Source organism: Aquarana catesbeiana, linkage group LG01 (genome assembly GCF_042186555.1).
Source record: "Aquarana catesbeiana isolate 2022-GZ linkage group LG01, ASM4218655v1, whole genome shotgun sequence".
NCBI lineage: Eukaryota > Metazoa > Chordata > Amphibia > Anura > Ranidae > Aquarana > Aquarana catesbeiana.
Genome location: NC_133324.1, coordinates 444256445 through 444276694, shown reverse-complemented (window position 1 = coordinate 444276694; position 20250 = coordinate 444256445). Strand labels below are relative to the sequence as shown.

Genomic DNA, 20250 nt, shown 5'->3' with positions numbered 1-20250 from the left:
TGATACCCCCACCAACGTCCTTCATTATTGGTGATGATGGGGTTGATTTACTAAAACTGGAGAGTGCAAAATCTGGTGCAGCTGTGCATGGTAGCCAATCAACTTCTAACTTCAGCTTGTTCACTTAAGCTTTGACTAAAATCCTGGAAGCTGATTGGTTTCTATGCAGAGCTGCACCAGATTTTGCACTCTCCAGTTTTAGTAAATCAACCCCAGTGTATTTATAATGATGTGCAGCTTTTGGTTTACACCAAACTTAATTGTTTGGTCTCATGGTCAAAAGGACAAAATTCAGTCTCATCAGACTATAGAACCTTTTTCCAGCATAATTCAGAATCACCACATGCCTCCTGGAAAACTGTATGCAAGATATCATGTAGGCTTCTGTTAACAGTGCCTTTCTTTAGCCGCTCTCCAATAAAGCTGCCGATGGCAAAAGTGCTAGGACAACTGTATGCACTGACTCTCCAGCAAAGTAGTCATAGGTCTCTTGTTAATTATTTAAATGTATAACAAGGAATAGTAAGTGATTTGGAAATTTTCTTGTATCTGTCCCCTGATATGTGCTTTTCAATTTTTTTCCCAGAGTTACTTGGGGTGTCTTTTGGTTTTATGGTGTACTTTATGTCATGATATGGCCTCACCAAAACATGGACCTTCCAGATACTTGTGCATTTTATATTACAATCATCTGAATCCCCTTGACTTCAGCGATAGGAGCGCCATTAGAAATTGTGGAGCTCCTACAGCCTGCCGGAGAGGACCACACCCCCCCCCCCCCCCCCCCTTAGTCGCTACCTCTGCCTGTCTGACAGCAACACAAAAAAGAGAGAAATAATGATAAAGGTGTTGGATGGCCAGCCAGCATCCCCAGTGTGCAGATGCACCCCCCTAACTCCCTAACTATACCAGTGCCCAGGGCCCCTTAGTTCAGCAACAGGATAGAGATATAGCTGGGGATAGAGAGAGAGCTATTTACTCATTTTTAGGACCAGGCAGAGAAATTATTTGTTCTGCCACAAATTGACGTTCCACGGGGGGACTGATAAAGAAGAAGAGGGCAGAACTTAAATTAAATTATTCGGAGCTGTGGCATGGATGATTACTTTGCCTGCTCCTAAAAGTGAGCAAATAGCCCCTTGCTGCTAAACTTAGTCCTGCTGAACCTTTATTTAATTACTGGAAGCCACGGCCATTGGAATTACTGTGGATGCGCCCAAAGGGCCCATTCTATATTAGAAGGATAATTAATATTATTAATATTTTTATATACTTAGGGCTGTTGAAACATGATTTTCAAAAAAACAGTAACTGTTAACACCCGATAATACACATTACTCATTGCATTGATTATTACGATAGAGTATTGTGATTTACTTTATAGGGCTGACCAATTAGTGATGTACTGTCTGTTCTGTTTCCAACCCCAAAGTTGTGCTTCATAGTGCCAATATTTAAAATAAACTGATATCTGGTTCACAGAAAAGTAAAAGGCAGGCCTCATAACATTGACCTTCAATCTTTATACTCAGATCCATGTAGTAAAGGAGTAGCTTAGCATGATTTTGGGCAATATTTGACGGTTTAAACTTAAGATGTAGTAATCATAAATAATTAATATATATAGGCAATTTGAATCTTTGGTGATGGAGATAGTTATAGGAACATCAGCAAATCATTTGTGTTTGCCCAAGAAACTGAATTAATATGAATTATGGATTAAGGAAGGAAGATATTGTTTAAAATGAGGAATTGTTGAACTCACTAAAAAATAAACTATATATAAAAAAGGAAGGACCAAAAGAAAAAAAAAACAAAAAAAACAACCTTGCTTAATCAGCTGCTATTCATTAATGACCATCCCTCCCAGGCACGTCTTGTATAAAAGTAAAACAGAAAAGGTGTCCTTTATGTTATGGGAGCTAAACTTTTATTCTGTCTCAGGTCTCGGTTGTGTGACTTGTGAGAAGGAATATTTGCCCAAACAAAAACGAAAATGAAATGTGTATGCCTTTATCTGACATAATGATGCCATTAATGGTTCTTTTTTTGCATAAAATGTTATGGATTTACTGAAATTAAAAGTGCAGAAACCCATAGCAACTAATCCAGTGAAGATGGATTCTGACTTATTTCTACACTGAGCAAAATTATAAACGCAATACTTTTGTGTTTGCCCCTATTTATCATGAGCTGAAATCTAAGATCTACGACTTTTTCTATGTACACAAAAGGCCTATTTCTCTCAAATATTATTCACAAATCTATCTAAATCTGTGTTAGTGAGCACTTCTCCTTTGCCAAGATAATCCATCCACCTTACAGGTGTGGCATATCCAGATGCTGATTAGACAGCATGATTATTGCACAGGTGTGCCTTAGGCTGGTCACAATAAAAGGCCACTCTAAAATGTGCAGTTTTACTGCATGGGGGGGGGGGGTCCCTGGAGGTCCGAAAACCAGTCAGTATCTGGTGTGACCACCATTTGCCTCATGAAATGCAGCACATCTCCTTTGCATTGAGTTGATCAGGTTTTTGATTGTGGCCTGTGGGATGTTGGTCCATTCCTCTTCGATGGCTGTGCAAAGTTGCTGGATATTGGCAGGAACTGGAACACGCTGCCGTATACGCCAATCCAGAGCATCCCAAACATGCTCAATGGTCGACATGTCCAGTGAGTATGCTTACCATACAAGAACTGGTATGTTTTCAGCTTCCAGGAATTGTATACAGATCCTTGCAACATGGGGCCGTGCATTATCATGCTGCAACATGAGGTGATGGTCGTGGATGAATGGCACAACAGTGGGCCTCAGGATCTCGTCACGATATCTGTGCATTCAAAATGCCATCTATAAAATGCACTTGTGTTCATTGTCCATAGCATAAACTTGCCCATACCATAACCCCACCGCCACCATGGGCCACTCGATCCACAACATTGACATCAGCAAACTGCTCACCCACACAACGCTATACACGCTCTCTGCCATCTGCCCTGTACAGGGAAAACCGGGATTAATCCATGAAGAGAACACATCTCTAAAGTGCCAGATGCCATCGAATGTGAGCAATTGCCCACTCAAGTCAGTTACGACAACGAACTGCAGTCAGGTCAAGACCCTGATGAAGACAACGAGCATGCAGATGAGCTTTCCTGAGACGGTTTCTGACAGTTTGTGCAGAAATTCTTTGGTTATGTAAACTGATTGTTGCAGCAGCTGTCCGGGTGGCTGGTCTCAGACGATCTTGGAGGTGAAGATGCTTGATGTGGAGGTCCTAGGCTGGATGCAGATGAGCTTCCCTGTGACGGTTTCTGACAGTTTGTGCAGAAATTCTTTGGTTATGCAAACTGATTGTTGCAGCAGCTGTCCGGGTGGCTGGTCTCAGACAATCTTGGAGGTGAAGATGCTTGATGTGGAGGTCCTAGGCTGATGTGGTTACACGTGGTCTGCGGTTGTGAGGCCGGTTGGATGTACTGCCAAATTCTCTGAAACACCTTTGGAGACGGCTTATGGTAGAGAAATGAACATTCAATTTAAGGGCAACAGCTCTGGTGGACATTCCTGCGGTCAGCATGTCAACTGCACGCTCCCTCAAAACTTGCAACATCTGTGGCATTGTTCTGTGTGATAAAACTGCACATTTTAGAGTGGCCTTTTATTGTGGCCAGCCTAAGGCACGCCTGTGCAATAATCATGCTGTCTAATCAGCATCTGGATATGCCACACCTGTGAGGTGGATGGATTATCTCGGCAAAGAAGAAGTGCTCACTAACACAGATTTAGACAGATTTGTGAACAATATTTGAGAGAAATAGGCCTTTTGTGTACATAGAAAAAGTCGTAGATCTTAGAGTTTAGCTCATGATAAATAGGGGCAAACACAAAAGTGTTGCGTTTACAATTTTGCTCAGTGTATGTATACCTTCCTTTATACTGGGTTTTTCTTGCCCTTTTAATTTTGAAGAAGCATGTTTAATATATGTGTTAAATGTTTTCTTTGTACATGGTAAAAGCACAACCCCTGACAGATGGTATCCATCGCAGATCGATTCCCAGAATTGTCCTGTTGTGTGCGTGACATGCATGATGTGTAGACTGTTTACCAATGTGATGGATGGTGTGACAGTGTCATTTTAAAGCTGCAGTACAGTCTGAGGACCTATTAGTAGTGTGCCTCTCCGGAGGAAATCATCATGTAATAAACTAGCAGGCAATGATTAAACCATAGTATACTTTCATCTCAGTTCATGGTAACAAGCCACCACCCACCTGGCTGCAGTTTACTGTTTTGTTTTTTTTCAGAATATAAAACTTACAACGGCCAGCATTTATTATACTGTTGACGTTACTGCCTGTACATACAACATTGTTGGTTTCCAGGGAGGCTATTCTAGATTTTAATACATATAGCCTGTGTTGTACTGTCAATGGGGAGCAGCAGTATGAAACATATATCTAAGCTAAGTAAACTGGATATCCTGAGCTGTATAAGCATGCAGCTGAGAGGTTCTCCTAGGAATTGCTCCATGGTAACTGGACCAAGATAACATTTACTTAGGGGTGGATACATGAGCACTGTTACATTAGGCACTTACTCATTCCTTTGCTGTGGAAGAGATGCTAGCAACAAAATAGGTAAGATGGCCAAATTACTATAGTTCTTACATCAAACTCTTATACCATGTGCCAATTCTTTTGATATTATAGAATTCCATACACCAAATAGCCAGACATGAAATACACTAATTTAGTTTAGATTGATGAATGCTATCAACATAAAAATGTTAAATAATATTGTTAATACTAAAGGATTCTATTGCTAAATAATACAATCAGGCATGTGATAATTCTATTGTTATATGCTAATAAAATACAAAATGTGTGACTACTGCATGCTACTAAAGTCATGTTTGAATAAAAAAGAATAGCGCATGCTATCAAAGCACAAAGTAGGTTTAACATTTTTCTGCTAATAAATGCTACTCCTTACTAATAAAATGCATAACTACCTTTATTCATCCCAATCTCAAATAATGGTCTAATCTAAAAAATGTCAAATCTGCACTTTGAATTTACTTAAAGAGTAATCCAGCATTTGTTCATTTACTGCAGTATAGACTACATGTATAAAATGATCATAACTGTATTATGGCACAGTTAGGTGCAATATGTGGCACGCATTTATTTTGAGTACTGCTTGGATCAGAAGCAGGTAGTGGTTCTTCCAAAAACAGGTCCCGAAAAATGAACTGTAAGTGCAAATATTTAAAAAAAAAATTGCATACTTAACTGAGTGTCTGTAAAGAATGCTACATGGAAGTGAATTTAAAAGCACTTCCATCCTTATTCCTGGAGACTATATATATCATGTCAAATGTGTCATGTCAGTAACATGATTAGTTGATTAGTTTGCTTTAAATGACATCACATGAAGTGCCCTGTGCATTGTATAAACAAGTACAGTAATTACATATAAAATCAGTAAATGATATGAACTGTTTACAAATCTTTATAGTTTTAATTTCACATTCAGATCTGATGCAGTGGGGGTTATTTACTAAAGGCACATCCACTTTGCACTACAAGTGCACTTGGAAGTGCAGTCGCTGTAGATCTGAGGGGGACATGCAAAGAAAATAAAAAACAGCATTTCAACTTGCCCATGATTGGATGATAAAATCAGCAGAGCTTCCCCTCATTTCAGATGAGATTTAGAGATTTAGATTTAGAGCGACTGCACTTCCAAGTGCACTTTCAGTGCACTTGTAGTGCAAAGTGGAGTTGCCTTTTGTAAATAACCCCCAATGTGTGCCTATTTTTTACTATAAGGGGGAGATTTACTAAAACTGGCGCACACAGAATCTGGTGGCAGCTGTGGATAGTAATTAATCAGCTTCTAACTTCAGCTTGTTCAATTAAGCTTTGACAATAAGCCCCCGCTCGTATCAGCGCAATTTGACATGCGCCAGCAACGGCACTGTCCCAATCATAGTTCCTGCACTACTGTTGGCAACTTCGGGGGCGATTTCAGTAAAAATCTGTGCATGAGCCCGCACAGATGTCTTTCAAATCACCCCGAAACTCGCACTGAAATGCGGGTTTAAAATCGTGCAAGTTCAGCTGAACTCGCACGATTTTAAACCTGCGTTCAGTGAGAACGAGGGCTAAAACCTAGAAGTTGATTGGTTACTATGCACAGATGTACCAGATTATGTGTGCTCCAGTTTTAGTAAATCTCCTCCTATGTGTCTTTAAAATCATTTGCATGCCTTTCCCTTTTTCAGTGAAGTTCCGTTTGTTTTTTGTCTCTTTACAACCATCAAGATCTTTACACGCCTTTAACATTCCATTTTGTTTTACTTTTTTCGGCATAGATTGTATATGTGTATACATACATATAAATATATATATATATATATATATATATATATATATATATATATATATAGTGGACTGGGTAAATAAGGGTTCAGGAGGAAGATTAGACTCCAACGTAATGCCTAAGCAGGTACTTAAACGTAGTTAGTTACCTTTACAGGACCCATCAGCTACTGAATATGAGGTCTTGCTGGACCAACTCTTTAATGGGCTATTTTAACTTACATATTGTGATGTTTTCAATGCATCTTTTTTTTCCTCTGTTAATAATACACTTGGTTTCTTTTATTCTCATGCATTCCGAAGGAAACAGAAATTTTAAAAAATGTTAGATTCCTATTATTTACAGGAGCTGGATGAAGAAGAGGTATTATGTGTATTGTGTATGTGTGTATTTAGCTTGTCCTTAGCCTTTCTAGTAAATGCCTGTGTCGTTATGTGCACATTATTTATTTCTAAACCAGTAAATCCACAAAACAATGTATTTCTTTACTAAAATATGTTTTTATTTAGGGTTGCGGAAATTAATGATTAATTCCTCGATTAATCGTTAAGTTTTTTGATTGATCAAAATTCTTTTGATCGGTACTCACCTCTCCGCCGGGTTCTGGGTCTTCAGGGAGTTCCGTCGGAGATCCGGTGACGTCACAGACACCGACGTCACCAGACTTCTCCCCCCTTCCCTAAGTGCCTCCGTCCTGTTTTCTTTCTCCCATTGCGCCCGGGAGAGAGGAAACAGGAAGTATGAAGAAGACACCGCTGGAGATGACAACAGCAAGGTAAGTAGTACACTACCGCTGTGCTCCCGTGGAGAACAGGGGGGGGGGAGGGTTGATGTGACACAGGCTGCATTTGGTGGGACAAAGACAAGACTGCATTTGGGGGACACAGGCAAGGCTGCATTTGGTGGGACACAGGCAAGGCTGCATTTTGTGGGACACAGGCAAGGATGCATTTGGGGGACACAGACAAGGCTGCATTTGGGGGACACAGGCAAGGATGCATTTGGGGGACACAGACAAGGCTGCATTTGGGGGACACAGACAAGGTTGCATTTGGGGGACACAGACAAGGCTGCATTTGGGGGACACAGACAAGGCTGCATTTGGGGGACATAGGCAAGGCTGCATTTGGGGGACACAGGCAAGGCTGCATCTGGTGGACACAGATCTGTATGTGCGTTATAATTAATCAAAATTAGTCGATTAATTGATTAAAAAAAAACGATTAATCAAACACGAAAGTTTTAATCGGTAACAGCCCTATTTTTATTTAATAGAAAAAGGATTATGACATAAATAGGAAAGTTTAAAAGCAAATGATCTCACATGTCAGGGCATACAGTTTACAGCAGACCTTTACTTTTGCAATCAGCATTAACTAGGGATGGGCTTGATGTTCGACTCAAACATCAGCTGTACGTAGAACAAACAAACATATGGGGCGCTCGCGGCAAGTTCGTCTGCCTCGTAGCGCCCCATAATGCACTGTCATCAAACAGGATGTGGGGCCTTGCACCCTGTGCTTTTTCTTTGCTTGCTATATTACAAAATAATAATAGTTTTACAATAGTAGTAGAATAGTAGTATAACTCTTCCAAATTATATCTTAATCCCATTTTCAATCTAGAAAGCCATGCATGAATTCAATAAGGAATGGAAGCTTTCAGGTATACAGCGGATCTTCTACAATAATCTTGTTGGAGAATGGGGAGGCTTTGGCTCAGAGGATGGGAAATTCATTTGGCCTACAAGCGTAACAAACACTTTAGATGGTGATCTGGCCATTAAAGATACAGGCAACCACCAAATCCAGATCTTCTCTCTAGAAGGACACCACAAGCAAACATTTTCATATGGGTCTGAAAATACCAAATGTCTTGGAAATGTGGCATGCACAAACGAAGGTCTTCTTCTTGTGTCAAATGGATCTAAGGGTATTAAAGTATTTACTAAGGAAGGGGAAATGATACATCTTTTGAAGTCATCTAAAGCGGATTGGAAACATTCTTATGGGCTGGCTGTAATGTGTTCCAACAGTATTGCAGTGACTGACTGGACAGATGGGGGCAAAGTACACATTGTTAGTGTGGACTGGCGAATGAACGCTGTCTTGAAGACAAATGTTGTTGATGGACTTCAAAGACCAGAATATATTGCAGTTACTAAGGTATGTAAAATAGGACTGGTTTCAGTGAAATTCTAAATAAGCTCAATACAAAGTCAGAAAAAACTGTTAATGTAATATTGTTGCTGGTATAGAGGCTCAACAAATGTATGTTCAAGCAATATACAGTGCCTTGAAAAAGTATTCATACCTCTTGTAGAAAAGGGAGATTTTTTGCCAGGAGTTTAAAAGGTGCCCACGAGAAAAAACAAGGAATTTTAATCCATACTAGGTATAAAAATTACAAGTTTATTAATGTTAGATACAGAACATGATAAAAGGTTTGGTATAAGTTATGTGCACAAGTACAAAAATACATCTAAAATTCGAAGTAGATGACAAATTATAATCACTCGGAGATAATGTTAGAGTGATGGTCCCGACATGTTTCGCCCCTCTGGGCTCATCAGGGGATGATTTGAAGACAGTTAGATGTAACACTGCATAAAACCAAACCAAAATTAAAACCGTTGCAAGGACTAGAAATACAATATAAAGAAAAAAATAATAATGGTAATGGTATATTGGAATGAGCTGTTGACTAACATGCCCATCATGAAACGCTCACCCAAATGAGGATCTTTTGTTTGCGACTCAGGGTCAAGTCACGAAAAAACCGTCAACGGGCAGTGCACATGGAAAGACGCCAGTTGAGGCTTAAAGAAAATTTGAAGGCTGGAGTCTAGCCTATATTGCTACTTTACATGTTTCCTCAGGTGTTGTACCACACCACCAAATTCCCTAATATTGCTACTTTCCATATTCATACCTCTTGAAATGTTCCACATTTTGTCATGTTATAACCAAAAATGTGAATGTATTTTATTGGGATTTTATGTGATAGACCATCACAAAGTGGCACATAATTGGGAAGTGAAAGGAAAATGATAAATGGTTTTCAGCATTTTTTACAAAAAAATATCTGAAAAGTGTGGCATGCATTTGTATCCAGACCCCTTTACTCTGATATCCCTATAACTAAAATCTAGTGGAACCAATTGCCTTCCTTTAGTAAATAGAGTCCACATGTGTGTAATTTGATCTCAGTATAAATACAGCTGTTCTGTGAAGCCCTCAGAGGTTTGTTAGAGAACCTTAGTAAACAAACAGTATAATGAAGGCCAAGGACCATACCAGACAGGTCAGGGATATCTCACAGAGCACTGTTCATTCCATCATCTGTAAATGGAAAGAGAATGGCACAACTGCAAACCTACCAAGACATTGCCATCCACCTAAACTGACAGGTCGGGCAAGGGCAGCATTAATCAGAGAAGCAGCCAAGATGCCCATGGTAACTCTGGAGGCCCATGCAGAGATCCACATCTCAGGACCACAGGACAACTATTAGTCGTGCACTCCACAAATCTGGCCTTTATGAAAGAGTGTCAAGAAGAAAGCCATTATTGAAAGAAAGCCATAAGAAGTCCCATTTGCAGTTTGCGAGAAGCCATGTGGGGGACACAGTAAACATGTGGAAGAAGGTGCTCTGGTCAGATGAGACCATAATTTAACTTTTTGGCCTAAAAGCAAAACGCTATGTGTGGTGGAAAACTAACACTGCACACGCTTAATACACCATCCCCACCATGAAACATGATGGTGGCAGCATCATGTTGTGGGGATGCTTTTCTTCAACAGGGACATTGAAGCTGGTCAGAGTTGATGGGAAGATGGATTGAGCCAAATACAGGGCAATTTTGGAAGAAAACTTGTTATGCCGTGTACACACGATCGGACTTTCCGCCAACAAAACCGTGGATTTTTTTCTGATAGCAGAGTGCGGCTCCTTCTGCTTGTTTCAGAGCATGCATGGACTTTTGTGCGATGAACTTGTGTACAAACTATCTGACTTTCCGACAACAAGTTTTGTTGGCGGAAAATTTGAGAACCTGCTCTCAATCATTTGTGTGTGGAAATTCCGACAGCAAATGTTCGATGGAGCATACACACGGTCGGACTTTCTGACAACAAGCTCACATCGAATATTTCCCGTCGGAAAGTCCGACCATGTGTACGTGGCATTAGAGTTTTCAAAAGACTTGAGACTGGGGCGGAGGTTCACCTTTTAGCATGACACCAACCCTAAACATACAGCCAGAGATACAATGGAATGGTTTAGATCTAAGCATATTCATGTATTAGCCTGGCCAAGTCAAAGTCTAAATCTAAAGACCTAAGTACAATAGAGAATTTGTAGCAAGACTTAAAAATAGCTGTTCACAGATGCTCTTCATCCAATCTGACAGAACTTGAGCTATTTTGCAAAGGGGAATGGACAAAAATTTCACTCTCTAGATGTGCAAAGCTGGTAGAGACATCCCCAAAAAGACTTGCAGCTGTAATAAGGTGGTTTAACAAAGTATTGACTTAGGGGGGCTGATTACATACACTAACCAGAGTGTTCTGGGGGGGCATACCCCTGTCAGAACAATATAGCTCAGCTGGGGGGGTTGCTGTACTAACATTGGGTTGTTAGTACAGTGGCTCTGACCTGAGTTGTCAGTTTTTTTTTCATTCAGCCCACTGGGTTGAAGGAAAAAAAAATAGTGTGTACGAGGCTTTTCTCCAGATCCAAACATACCTTTAATTCCTCAATTCATTATTTGCATGAACATCAGGCATAAACATTAATGGCTTTTAACAAGCTATATCTCTATGGTTGGCACCCATACCCCACAGTCACAGGTTTTTGGCTCCAAGGAGTCTCCAAGGACTAGCTGGTTGTGGGAAGGCTAGGCCAAACAGAACATTGGTAAATTCACAGCTAAGGTCTAATAAATGTTAAGGGGAGCAATATTGGTAATAAAAATTTGGAGTTTATTGGTGCTGAATCTTCCTGACTCAAAAAATGTTTGTGCCGAGTTTCAATTTTCAGCAGTCAAAATTTATATTTTGTGTAATGCAGTTTCCCCTATATATCACATCTGAGGCTTTATTCACATGAGGCAGTGATTTGTGGAGCTGTTATTCAGCAAATTGGGGGTATGGTAAAGCAGGCACTGACCTAAAAGGCACAAGGAAGCATTTCTATATACCCTAATTTCCTGCTTTTAAAGTATCAGAACAGTGCAGTATTCAGCCAGAACTGCAGGTTTTTAGAGGGTCCTGATGGTATGAGAAGGCAACCTAGGTCCTGTAAAATCAGGCCATGCCCCCAACGAGTTTCGCTCCATCCCCCGGAGCTTAATCATGATCAAGTTCCGGGGGGCTGAGTGAAACATGTTGGGGCGGCTTATGGGACACTATTCCTGCTACATTGTGACATCTGGAGCCCAGATGAGCTCCGTTCCCGACCGACACTCCCAACAGTTGGCATTGGATGAGGACCCTCCAAAGCCTGAGCAGTACCTATACTTTCCATTTGGCTCACTGTGTATTTATTTGTGTGGCTGGAACACAGCTTTTATTGGCACGCCACAGTAATAACAAAAACAGATGACTATATTGTAATAAAGATTTTAAAAAATGCCCGTTTCAGAAAGTTAAAGTGATACTAAAGGCTCAATTTTTTTCCTAAAACAAAAAAAAGAGGTTTATATTTGCATGCTCTGTGAAATGATAATGCACAGAGCAGCCCCTTCCTCTTCTGGAGTCCCCCAACAGAGCAGTCCATTCCTAGTCTCCTGCATATGCCCCCATAGCAGGCCATGTGCTATAGGGAAAAATGTGAGGGTGTGCGCCCAAGCCGGGCTGTGTGCGCCCTTATGCCGCATACACACGAGCGGAATGTCTGACAGAAAAAGTCCGATGAGAGCTTTTCATCGTATATTCCAATCGTGTGTATGCCCCATCGGACTTTTTATGTTGAAAATTCTGACGGACCGCTCGTCTGTATGCTGTTCCGACGTACCAAAAATGACGCATGCTCTGAAGCAAGTACGAGACGGAAGCTATTGGCTACTGGCTATTGAACTTCTGTTTTCTAGTCACCACTTCAACTTCTTGTTGTACGTCACCACATTCTGGACTGTCGGAATTTTGTGTGACTGTGTGTAGGCAAGACAGCTTGAGTGGAAATCTGTCAGAACTCCGTCGGAAAAACCTTCAGAGTTTATTATTTATTAAAACCGGTCGTGTGTACAGGGCATTAGACACAGCCTCACTCCCTGTTCCCTGCTCACGGGATTTGACTGACAGCAGCGGGACATACTGCCTGTGTGTCCTGTGAGAAGAGAAAGAAAGGTGAGCGGAGCTGCAGATGGGCACAGAACTGGATTGAGAGAGGACTCAGGTAAGTGAGGTGAGGGGTGGAGGAACAGCTAGTGGAAGGTTTTTATCCTAATGCAGAGAATGCATTAAGGTAAAACAAATTTTTGAATTTTTTTGAACCACATTTAAAAGGGTAAATAAATTGTGCAGAAAAAATAATGGATCTAAAACACTCACATTCACGTACACTCAAACCAAAAAAATAAACTTAAAGTAGTAGTAAGGCTTAAAGTGTTACTAAACCCACAACAGTAAAATCAGATTGTATATGCAGTAAAGCATGCTTGTTATGCCCACTGTGGGGTTAATTCTCTGCATTGTGTAAAAAGGCTGTTTGATCCTCCACTCCTTTCACAGTCCCTAATCGATCTGCTGATAGTACAGAGCCTTGGGGTGTATTGCTAGAGAGTTTTTTCATTGGGAAGGTGCATGTGATGAGCACAGGGCCAATCAGCTCTGTCCTGACAGAGGGTCGGGGGTCCTGCAGCCTCATAGAACAGCCAGAGGAGAGTGAAAACTCCTCCTACAAGCTTTAAACAGACACTGATAGAAGTCACAAGACTGCTTTATACTGCTGATGAGAAAAGGTATTTAGCAGTTCATATTTACTAAAATAATTGCATTTCCATGTTCTGTGTACTGTAGGAGACCAGATATAGTTAATGCAGACTCCTGAGTTTAGTAAAACTTTAATGTTTTTTAACCTTAATGCATTCACAGCATTAAAGTAAAAAAAAAAGTCGTACATGTGTCACCCCCCCCCCCCCCCCCCATCTTCCCCAAACACCCACCTGCTGTGTTGTCACTGGTGTTGGCTATGGGTTTGATCTGCACTGATCCCCGAACTTCCTTCCAGAATACACTGAGGGCAGTGGAGCACTAGATTCCATCTGCTGTCAGTCGTATTTCTGTGAGGAGGGAGTAGAGATGTTTCTTGTCCGGTACTATGTGTCTATGGATGCACACAGCACCATTTAGTAGTGCGCACCCACAGGTGTCTCTTTGTTCCCTTACAAGGTAAAAGAGGCACAAACAAACAACACAGGGGCAAACAGCTTTGGGACCTCCAATACAGTTTCAAAAGAAACAATGTCAAGATCAAAGATAGGTGAATATAGGCATGTCTAGAGTCTCATTTACAATTGCTTGCCATGGGACCTGGAAGCTAGTAGAGATTACTGGAGTAGCTGTAACTACAACTGTGATTTCCAGCTTCTAGAAGGATCCCACAGATATGATATATGCAAATGAATGTGTGCAAGGGTACCTCTGCGCTACCCAATGGTATATGCATAGTCACATTGGTCCAAGTTTGACCACTGTAACTATGTAAATAAATGCCATACCTAGAATTCTTCTTTAAAAAGGGTTTTAATTTCACCTAACATTTAAACCTGGGTCTTCAATTAGTATAACATTCTAATGGTTGCTGCATGGTGTATTTAATGGTCAAATGCAGACCTGTCCTGCTCAGACCAAACTGCAGGGCTGCTTATCCTTCCTTGTCCAGCTACGCTCCCTTTCAAAACACATGGCCATCTTCCTGTTAGATGTTTTTTGTGTGTGGATTCTCACCTCTGGGTCCTTCCTGGGGGAATCCCCTTTTGTGGAGTGCAGCTGAACTGGGGCCAGTGTGCCTAGTGACAATATAGTGACTCTTATGCTGTGTACACACGGGCAGACTTTTCAGCAACAAAAGTCCGACAGACTTTCAACGGACTTTTGGCGGACTTCCGACGGACTTTCTAACGAATGGACCTGCTTACATACGATCACACCAAAGTCCGACAGCCTAGTACACGGTGACGTACACCAGGTCCGACTAGTCTATAAAATGGAAGTTCAATAGCTTGTGCGACACCCTTTGGGCTCCTTCTGCTAATCTCGTGTTTATTTCGTGTTAGTAGAAGTTTGGTGAGAGACAATTTGCGCTTGTGAGACTCGGATTTTCATTTAATTGTTGTTCAGTATGTGCTTGTGAGGTTTGTATCTGCTTTTCAGTGCGTCTAGTCAGTTCGCATTGATTTATCTGTGTCTTATTGTCCGCTCGTTGCTGATTTTCAGCTCACTCTTCATAGGCCTTGTTGTTCTTCAGTGCGTTCTGTTAAGTGCATTCTGATCAGCCGACCGTTTTGAAGCCATGTTGTGAGTACGTTCTTGTCGTCGAGCTCGTGCTTTGTATGTGCTTGGTGCTGTAGTTCATTCTTCAGCCCAAGTCCAGTCCATGAACAGGGTGAGGAGGAGTTCATGGACGAAGAATTGGTTGCTCCAGCATGACCAATTCTCTCACATGCCATTGCTCCGTGAGATCCGTGAGAATAATCCTGAGGATTTCAGGAACTTTCTCCGGATGACAGACCCCGTTTTTGACCATTTGTTGGCTTTGCTGACCCCTTATATCAGCAGGCAGAATACCTGCATGAGGAAAGCCATCACTGCAGAGCAGAGGCTAGTCGCCACGTTGCATTACTTGACGACAGGGAGAAGCCTGCAGGACCACAAGCCTGCAGGACCTTAAGTTCTCGACAGGCATCTCCCCCCAGACTCTGGGGATCGTTATCCCAGAGACCTGTTCTGCCATCATCCAGGTCCCGCAGAAGGACTATATTAAAGTAAGAATTATCCTTTAACATCACATTTTATTGTATTTAATGTTTGCTAATGTAATGTATTTCTTTACTCAAACACAAATTTCTATGATTGCAATATAGTGTGAATGTCCCCTTTGTCCTCATGCATGCTGTAATTTTTTAATGCTCTTTTTTGTCCTGCATGCAAATTTGACAATTTAATAATTCTGGTGTCCACTGAATGAAATGAAGTTTGCTATTCATTCTAGTTTCAAAAGACATCTAGACAACAATGTCCTAAACTTCTTTTAATAAGACAAATTACCAAGACCAAAATGTTGTTTAAACCCTGTATCAACTAAATACATTGTGTGTGTATATATATATGTGTGTGTGTGTATATATATTATATGTGTGTGTATATATATTATATGTGTGTGTATATATTTATATATATATATATCTATATATATATATAGATATATATATATATGTATGTGTGTGTGTATATATATATATATATATATATATACACTTGTAGAGGAGAACCGCACTCTGCTTACAGTTTAGTGCCAACAATCAGGTCCTCCCACCGACCCTGTACATAGAAAAAAGTCCAAGAGGTTGCTGCACTTAAAAACTTCTTTGCTTTATTTCACAATATCTTCAGGAGAGATTTACAAAGCAAGTATAATCCTTTCAAGCAGTATCAAAGGCAACAAATGCCTACACAGTTTCAGACATGAGTAGATTCAGATATGGATGGATGGATGGATTACGTTTTGGGCTAGTCAGCTTGTGCCCTTCCTGAGATCCATTGAAGCACACCTGAAGGTTTCATTCCAATCATTCATTTAAATACAGGTTTAGTAAAGTACTTCACATATGGAATCAATATGGCTAATTAGTTCAAATCGCATACCATTTAACATCTATATATGCATATGTTTATTTATAACATGCCATTAAAGCAAGGATAAGCAAGAAATGAGTATCCCTGAAAAGAAAATAGTTCTCCTCAAGAGTAATTTTTAAAAGGTCAAGCAAAAATGAAATTTGTTCGGTTTTGTAGATGCCTGATTGAATTAACAATCGCTGACATGCCTCTATTCCTAAATAATGTGGAATAATAGTAAATAAACACATATATATGTGTGTGTATATATATGTGTGTGTGTGTATATATATATATATATATATATATATATATATATATATATATATGTATGTGTGTATATATATATATATATATATATATACACACACATGTATATATATATATATATATATATACACACATATACATATAATGTTTAGTACGAACGATGTTTACTACGATTGTTTAAAGTGGATGTAAACCCGAAAAAAAAATATCATACTGTAGAGTATAAGATTTCCTATCATTTGAGCCCTGTCTTGCCACACAGAGTTAATCCATCTCTGAGCAATCCTCTTTTATTGTTCAGTGAGAGAATTCTTGACAAACTGAGAAAAACTTTGTCAAATACTCTCCCTTGCTGTGAGTGACAGCCTAAGAGACATGCAGTATTTTTTAATTCCCTCCCCCACTCCTTTCTTCAGCAGCTGTGCAAGGATTGGCTGTTCCACACCTCACCATGATTTGGCATGCTGAAGTCATGTGGTTACTTTCCTATCTTTTCACTGGATGTTAGGGATCATAGCAGAAGTTCAGTGTTAGAAATACACAAGGGAGTGTAGAGGTGGGCGGGGAGTCTACTGATATCACGATTCCACCCACCGAGCTCCAGACAACAGACCCACCCACAGAATATGCAGTTTTTCGGGTCTAATAACAGACAGAGGGAAGACATTTGACAGGTAAAGATACATGCAGGAGGCATGTATAACCTTATAGATAACCCCTATGAGAGTAGTTTAGAAAGGATGACATTGGGTTTACATCCACTTTAACGTTCTAAACTCGTACGTAAAGAAAAGCACATGTAGCAGTATGCAAGGTAATAAACAGAATATGAACACACGACAAGTACTTACTTTTTTTAAGCTATTTCTGGATTCGTCTGTACTGATCCGGCTCCCGGAGTTTGAGGTCGGACCATCGTTTCCTCAGCTGATCTTTAGAGCGCCGTACCCCAAAACAAAGATGCAAGGTCACCACTTTCGCCATTATTTTGCCTTTCTTAAATTAGGCCGGGCGTACGGTCCATGCTTCCCATCATAATCTTTTTTTCTCAAAACTGCCACCATCTCCACTATCTCTTCAAAGGTCATATTGGAGGCCTTAAATCTCCGCTTCCCGGATCGGGACGTTCCGGGCTTTCCTCGCTACCTGAGGTAGTACACACCTGCTATGTCTCCGCCATTGTTGCTCCTACTGCGCACCGTAGAGAGAAGGGGCGGAGAATATTCGTTAAAAAAGAATGTCAGGGGCAGGTGACGCAGGCGGAGTTTCACGCAAGCGCAGTGTATATAAAGCTACTACGCATGTGCCGTACGTACGTTCTGTGCGTGGAGGATAGAGGAACTGAAGTTGCGTGCGTCCAAAACTAAGGTAAATTTTTGTAACTTTGTAGCAGCCTATACTGCTTAAAAATTGATGAGGCCTATGTTGGGATAAGATTATGAGAGTTTAGCCGAAACATTAGTGTTTTTGTCTTGTGTATTATCTTTTACAGAAAACATGAATGCCAAATTTAAGGACCCTGAATTTCTGATACCATTTATTGAGAAATACAGGGAGATGAGGAATTTATGGGAGGTCAAACACCCTGCATATTATATTAAAGCATCAAGGAAGGCAAAGCTGGAGAAACTTCTCGCATTTGTGCAGACTTCATCCCAGAAGCAACCTTTAAGTTTGTTGAAAATAACATTGGGATCTTGCGAAATATGTATAGGAGGGAGCATAACAAGATCCAGATGATGTATATGTACCCAGGCTGTGGTACTACGATAAACTACGTTTTCTTGATGACCAGACTGAAGCCAGGGCATCACTTTCAACCCTTCCCTCCACCCTTACCTCCACCCCAGCAGAGGCTGATGAGGACCAAGCTGGGTCTTCTATCCTGGAAGAACCGGATGTGACCATCTGGAGTCAGGTAAATTATTTTTAGACATATTTAGTGTCCTAATATTAATGATGTTAACCAGATGTTATAATTGATTAACTATTAAGGATTTTATCCAAAAAATGATGTATACATATCAATTGACAGTAGTGGCCAAAAATGTTTGTCACCAGCTTTAAAAAATGCTGGTGTCAGATTGATACTATTTTGTATGTATTAACATTGAATTTGCAAGTCATGAGCTGAAAATTGTGTGTCATTGATGAAACAAAAACTCAAACTATGTCCCTTTTTTATACACAGGATGAGATCAGCCAGGAGGAAGGTGTGGAAAGTGTCATCCAGGAGGAGGCCGGGCCCAGTGTCATCGAGGAGGAGGCCGGGCCCAGTGTCATCCAGGAGGAGGCAGGGGTTAGTGTCAGCCAGGAGGTGGCCGGGCCCAGTAGGAGCCTCACACAATCACAGGTTCCTCCCCTTCGCCTTTATACAAAAAGGCCCAGAAAGGGGACGGTGACAGAGGAGGCATCACTGCACCTCATTAGAGAAGCAACTAATTTCCTCAAGAGACCCCCCCGAAGCTGAAGAGGCCTATGGCTCCTATATAGCCAGCAGGTTGCTGGAAATGGAGAAGGGACAACGCCTCCTGTGTGAAAAACTTTTTTCTAATGTCCTTCACAAGGGGCTGAAGGGAGAGCTAACTGTCAACACACAAATAAATGAGCAAGCCCCTCCTCCACCTTCTCCTCCTCCTGCCACAAGTCAAGCCTGGCTTCAGTCTGGTCTGACAGAAGACGCAGGCTGGTGTAGTACCACTGGGGACATATATGTCATCTGCTGCTGCTCTTGATCTCTGGGATTCCTGGACCAGATTGTGCTCCCTCAAGATCCCAATTTTCTTTTCCACAGACTTGATGTGTGCCCTAGGGCCAAAAGTCTTCACAAATTCAAAAAGTTTCTCCAGCGTTGACTTCATCTTTATTTTGTTTACCATAAATAAATGGATATTTTATTTTAGGAAAATACTTTATGTGTTTTTATTAACATCATTTTTTTTATAGACAATGTCAAATTAACAAGGGACAACAACCTCCTTGAGGTTCCAAAAACAAAAGAATATATAATGTTCTTGTGGTAAATTTACAACAAAAAAATACAAAAATGTAAAAAATATACCAAAAAAGGTTCTTTGTGGTAACTTTATACCAAAACAAAAATTAAAAATGTACAAAAGAAATGGTTCTTTGTGGTAACTTTACAAAAAAAACAAATAAAAAATAGTTCTTTGTGGTAAATTTACAACAAAAAATAAAAATAGAAACAAATAAAAAGAAATGGTTCTTTGTGGTAACTTTACAAACAAACAAAAAAAAAAAAGATATATGGAGATAAAGAGAAAATAATTTTGAAACAATCCTAAAAAAAGATCTTGATGAAATAAAAAATAATAAAAGATAACTCTAAAAAACAATTGTGTAAACATTAGTATGAAGATATGGCTTTTAATAAATACAATATCATTCATGAGATCAAGAGTAATAATCCAGAAATCAGTTTGTGAGAACTCTGTGTGAATATGAACAGCAAAACAACTTCTTTCTTCTAGCAATATTAAGAAGACAATTAATGTGCTGCATTCAACGATCACAGAATTTGCAGTGTGAGGAATGTGCTACCTACAATACGAACACTAGTTTTACCAGACCGAGCGCTTCCGTTTCGTATTTGCTTCTGAGCATGCGTCTTTTTTTGTCCGTCGGACTAGCATACAGACGAGCGGATTTCTGAGTCCGGCAGAGTTACGACGTAAAGATTTGAAGCATGTTCCAATTTTAAAGTCCGTCAGATTTTCGACTGGAAAAATCTGC

The 20250-nt window shown here is 40.3% G+C and overlaps 1 protein-coding gene across 3 annotated transcripts in view; it reads left to right on the top strand.

Moving 5' to 3' along the window:
- The window catches only part of LOC141146702 (NHL-repeat-containing protein 4-like), a 37736-nt gene that overhangs the window by 3668 nt on the left and 13818 nt on the right, over positions 1 to 20250 (top strand). Inside the window, exons 1-2 of one of the 3 annotated variants that reach the window (XM_073633231.1) lie at positions 4464 to 4641; positions 8014 to 8553. In XM_073633231.1, the coding sequence (XP_073489332.1) occupies positions 8020 to 8553 (534 nt within the window). In that variant the 5' untranslated portion in view covers positions 4464 to 4641; positions 8014 to 8019. Of the gene's footprint in view, positions 1 to 4463; positions 4642 to 8013; positions 8554 to 20250 lie in introns of those variants that run through there. The other 2 variants (XM_073633408.1, XM_073633317.1) reach the window with 2 other exon arrangements.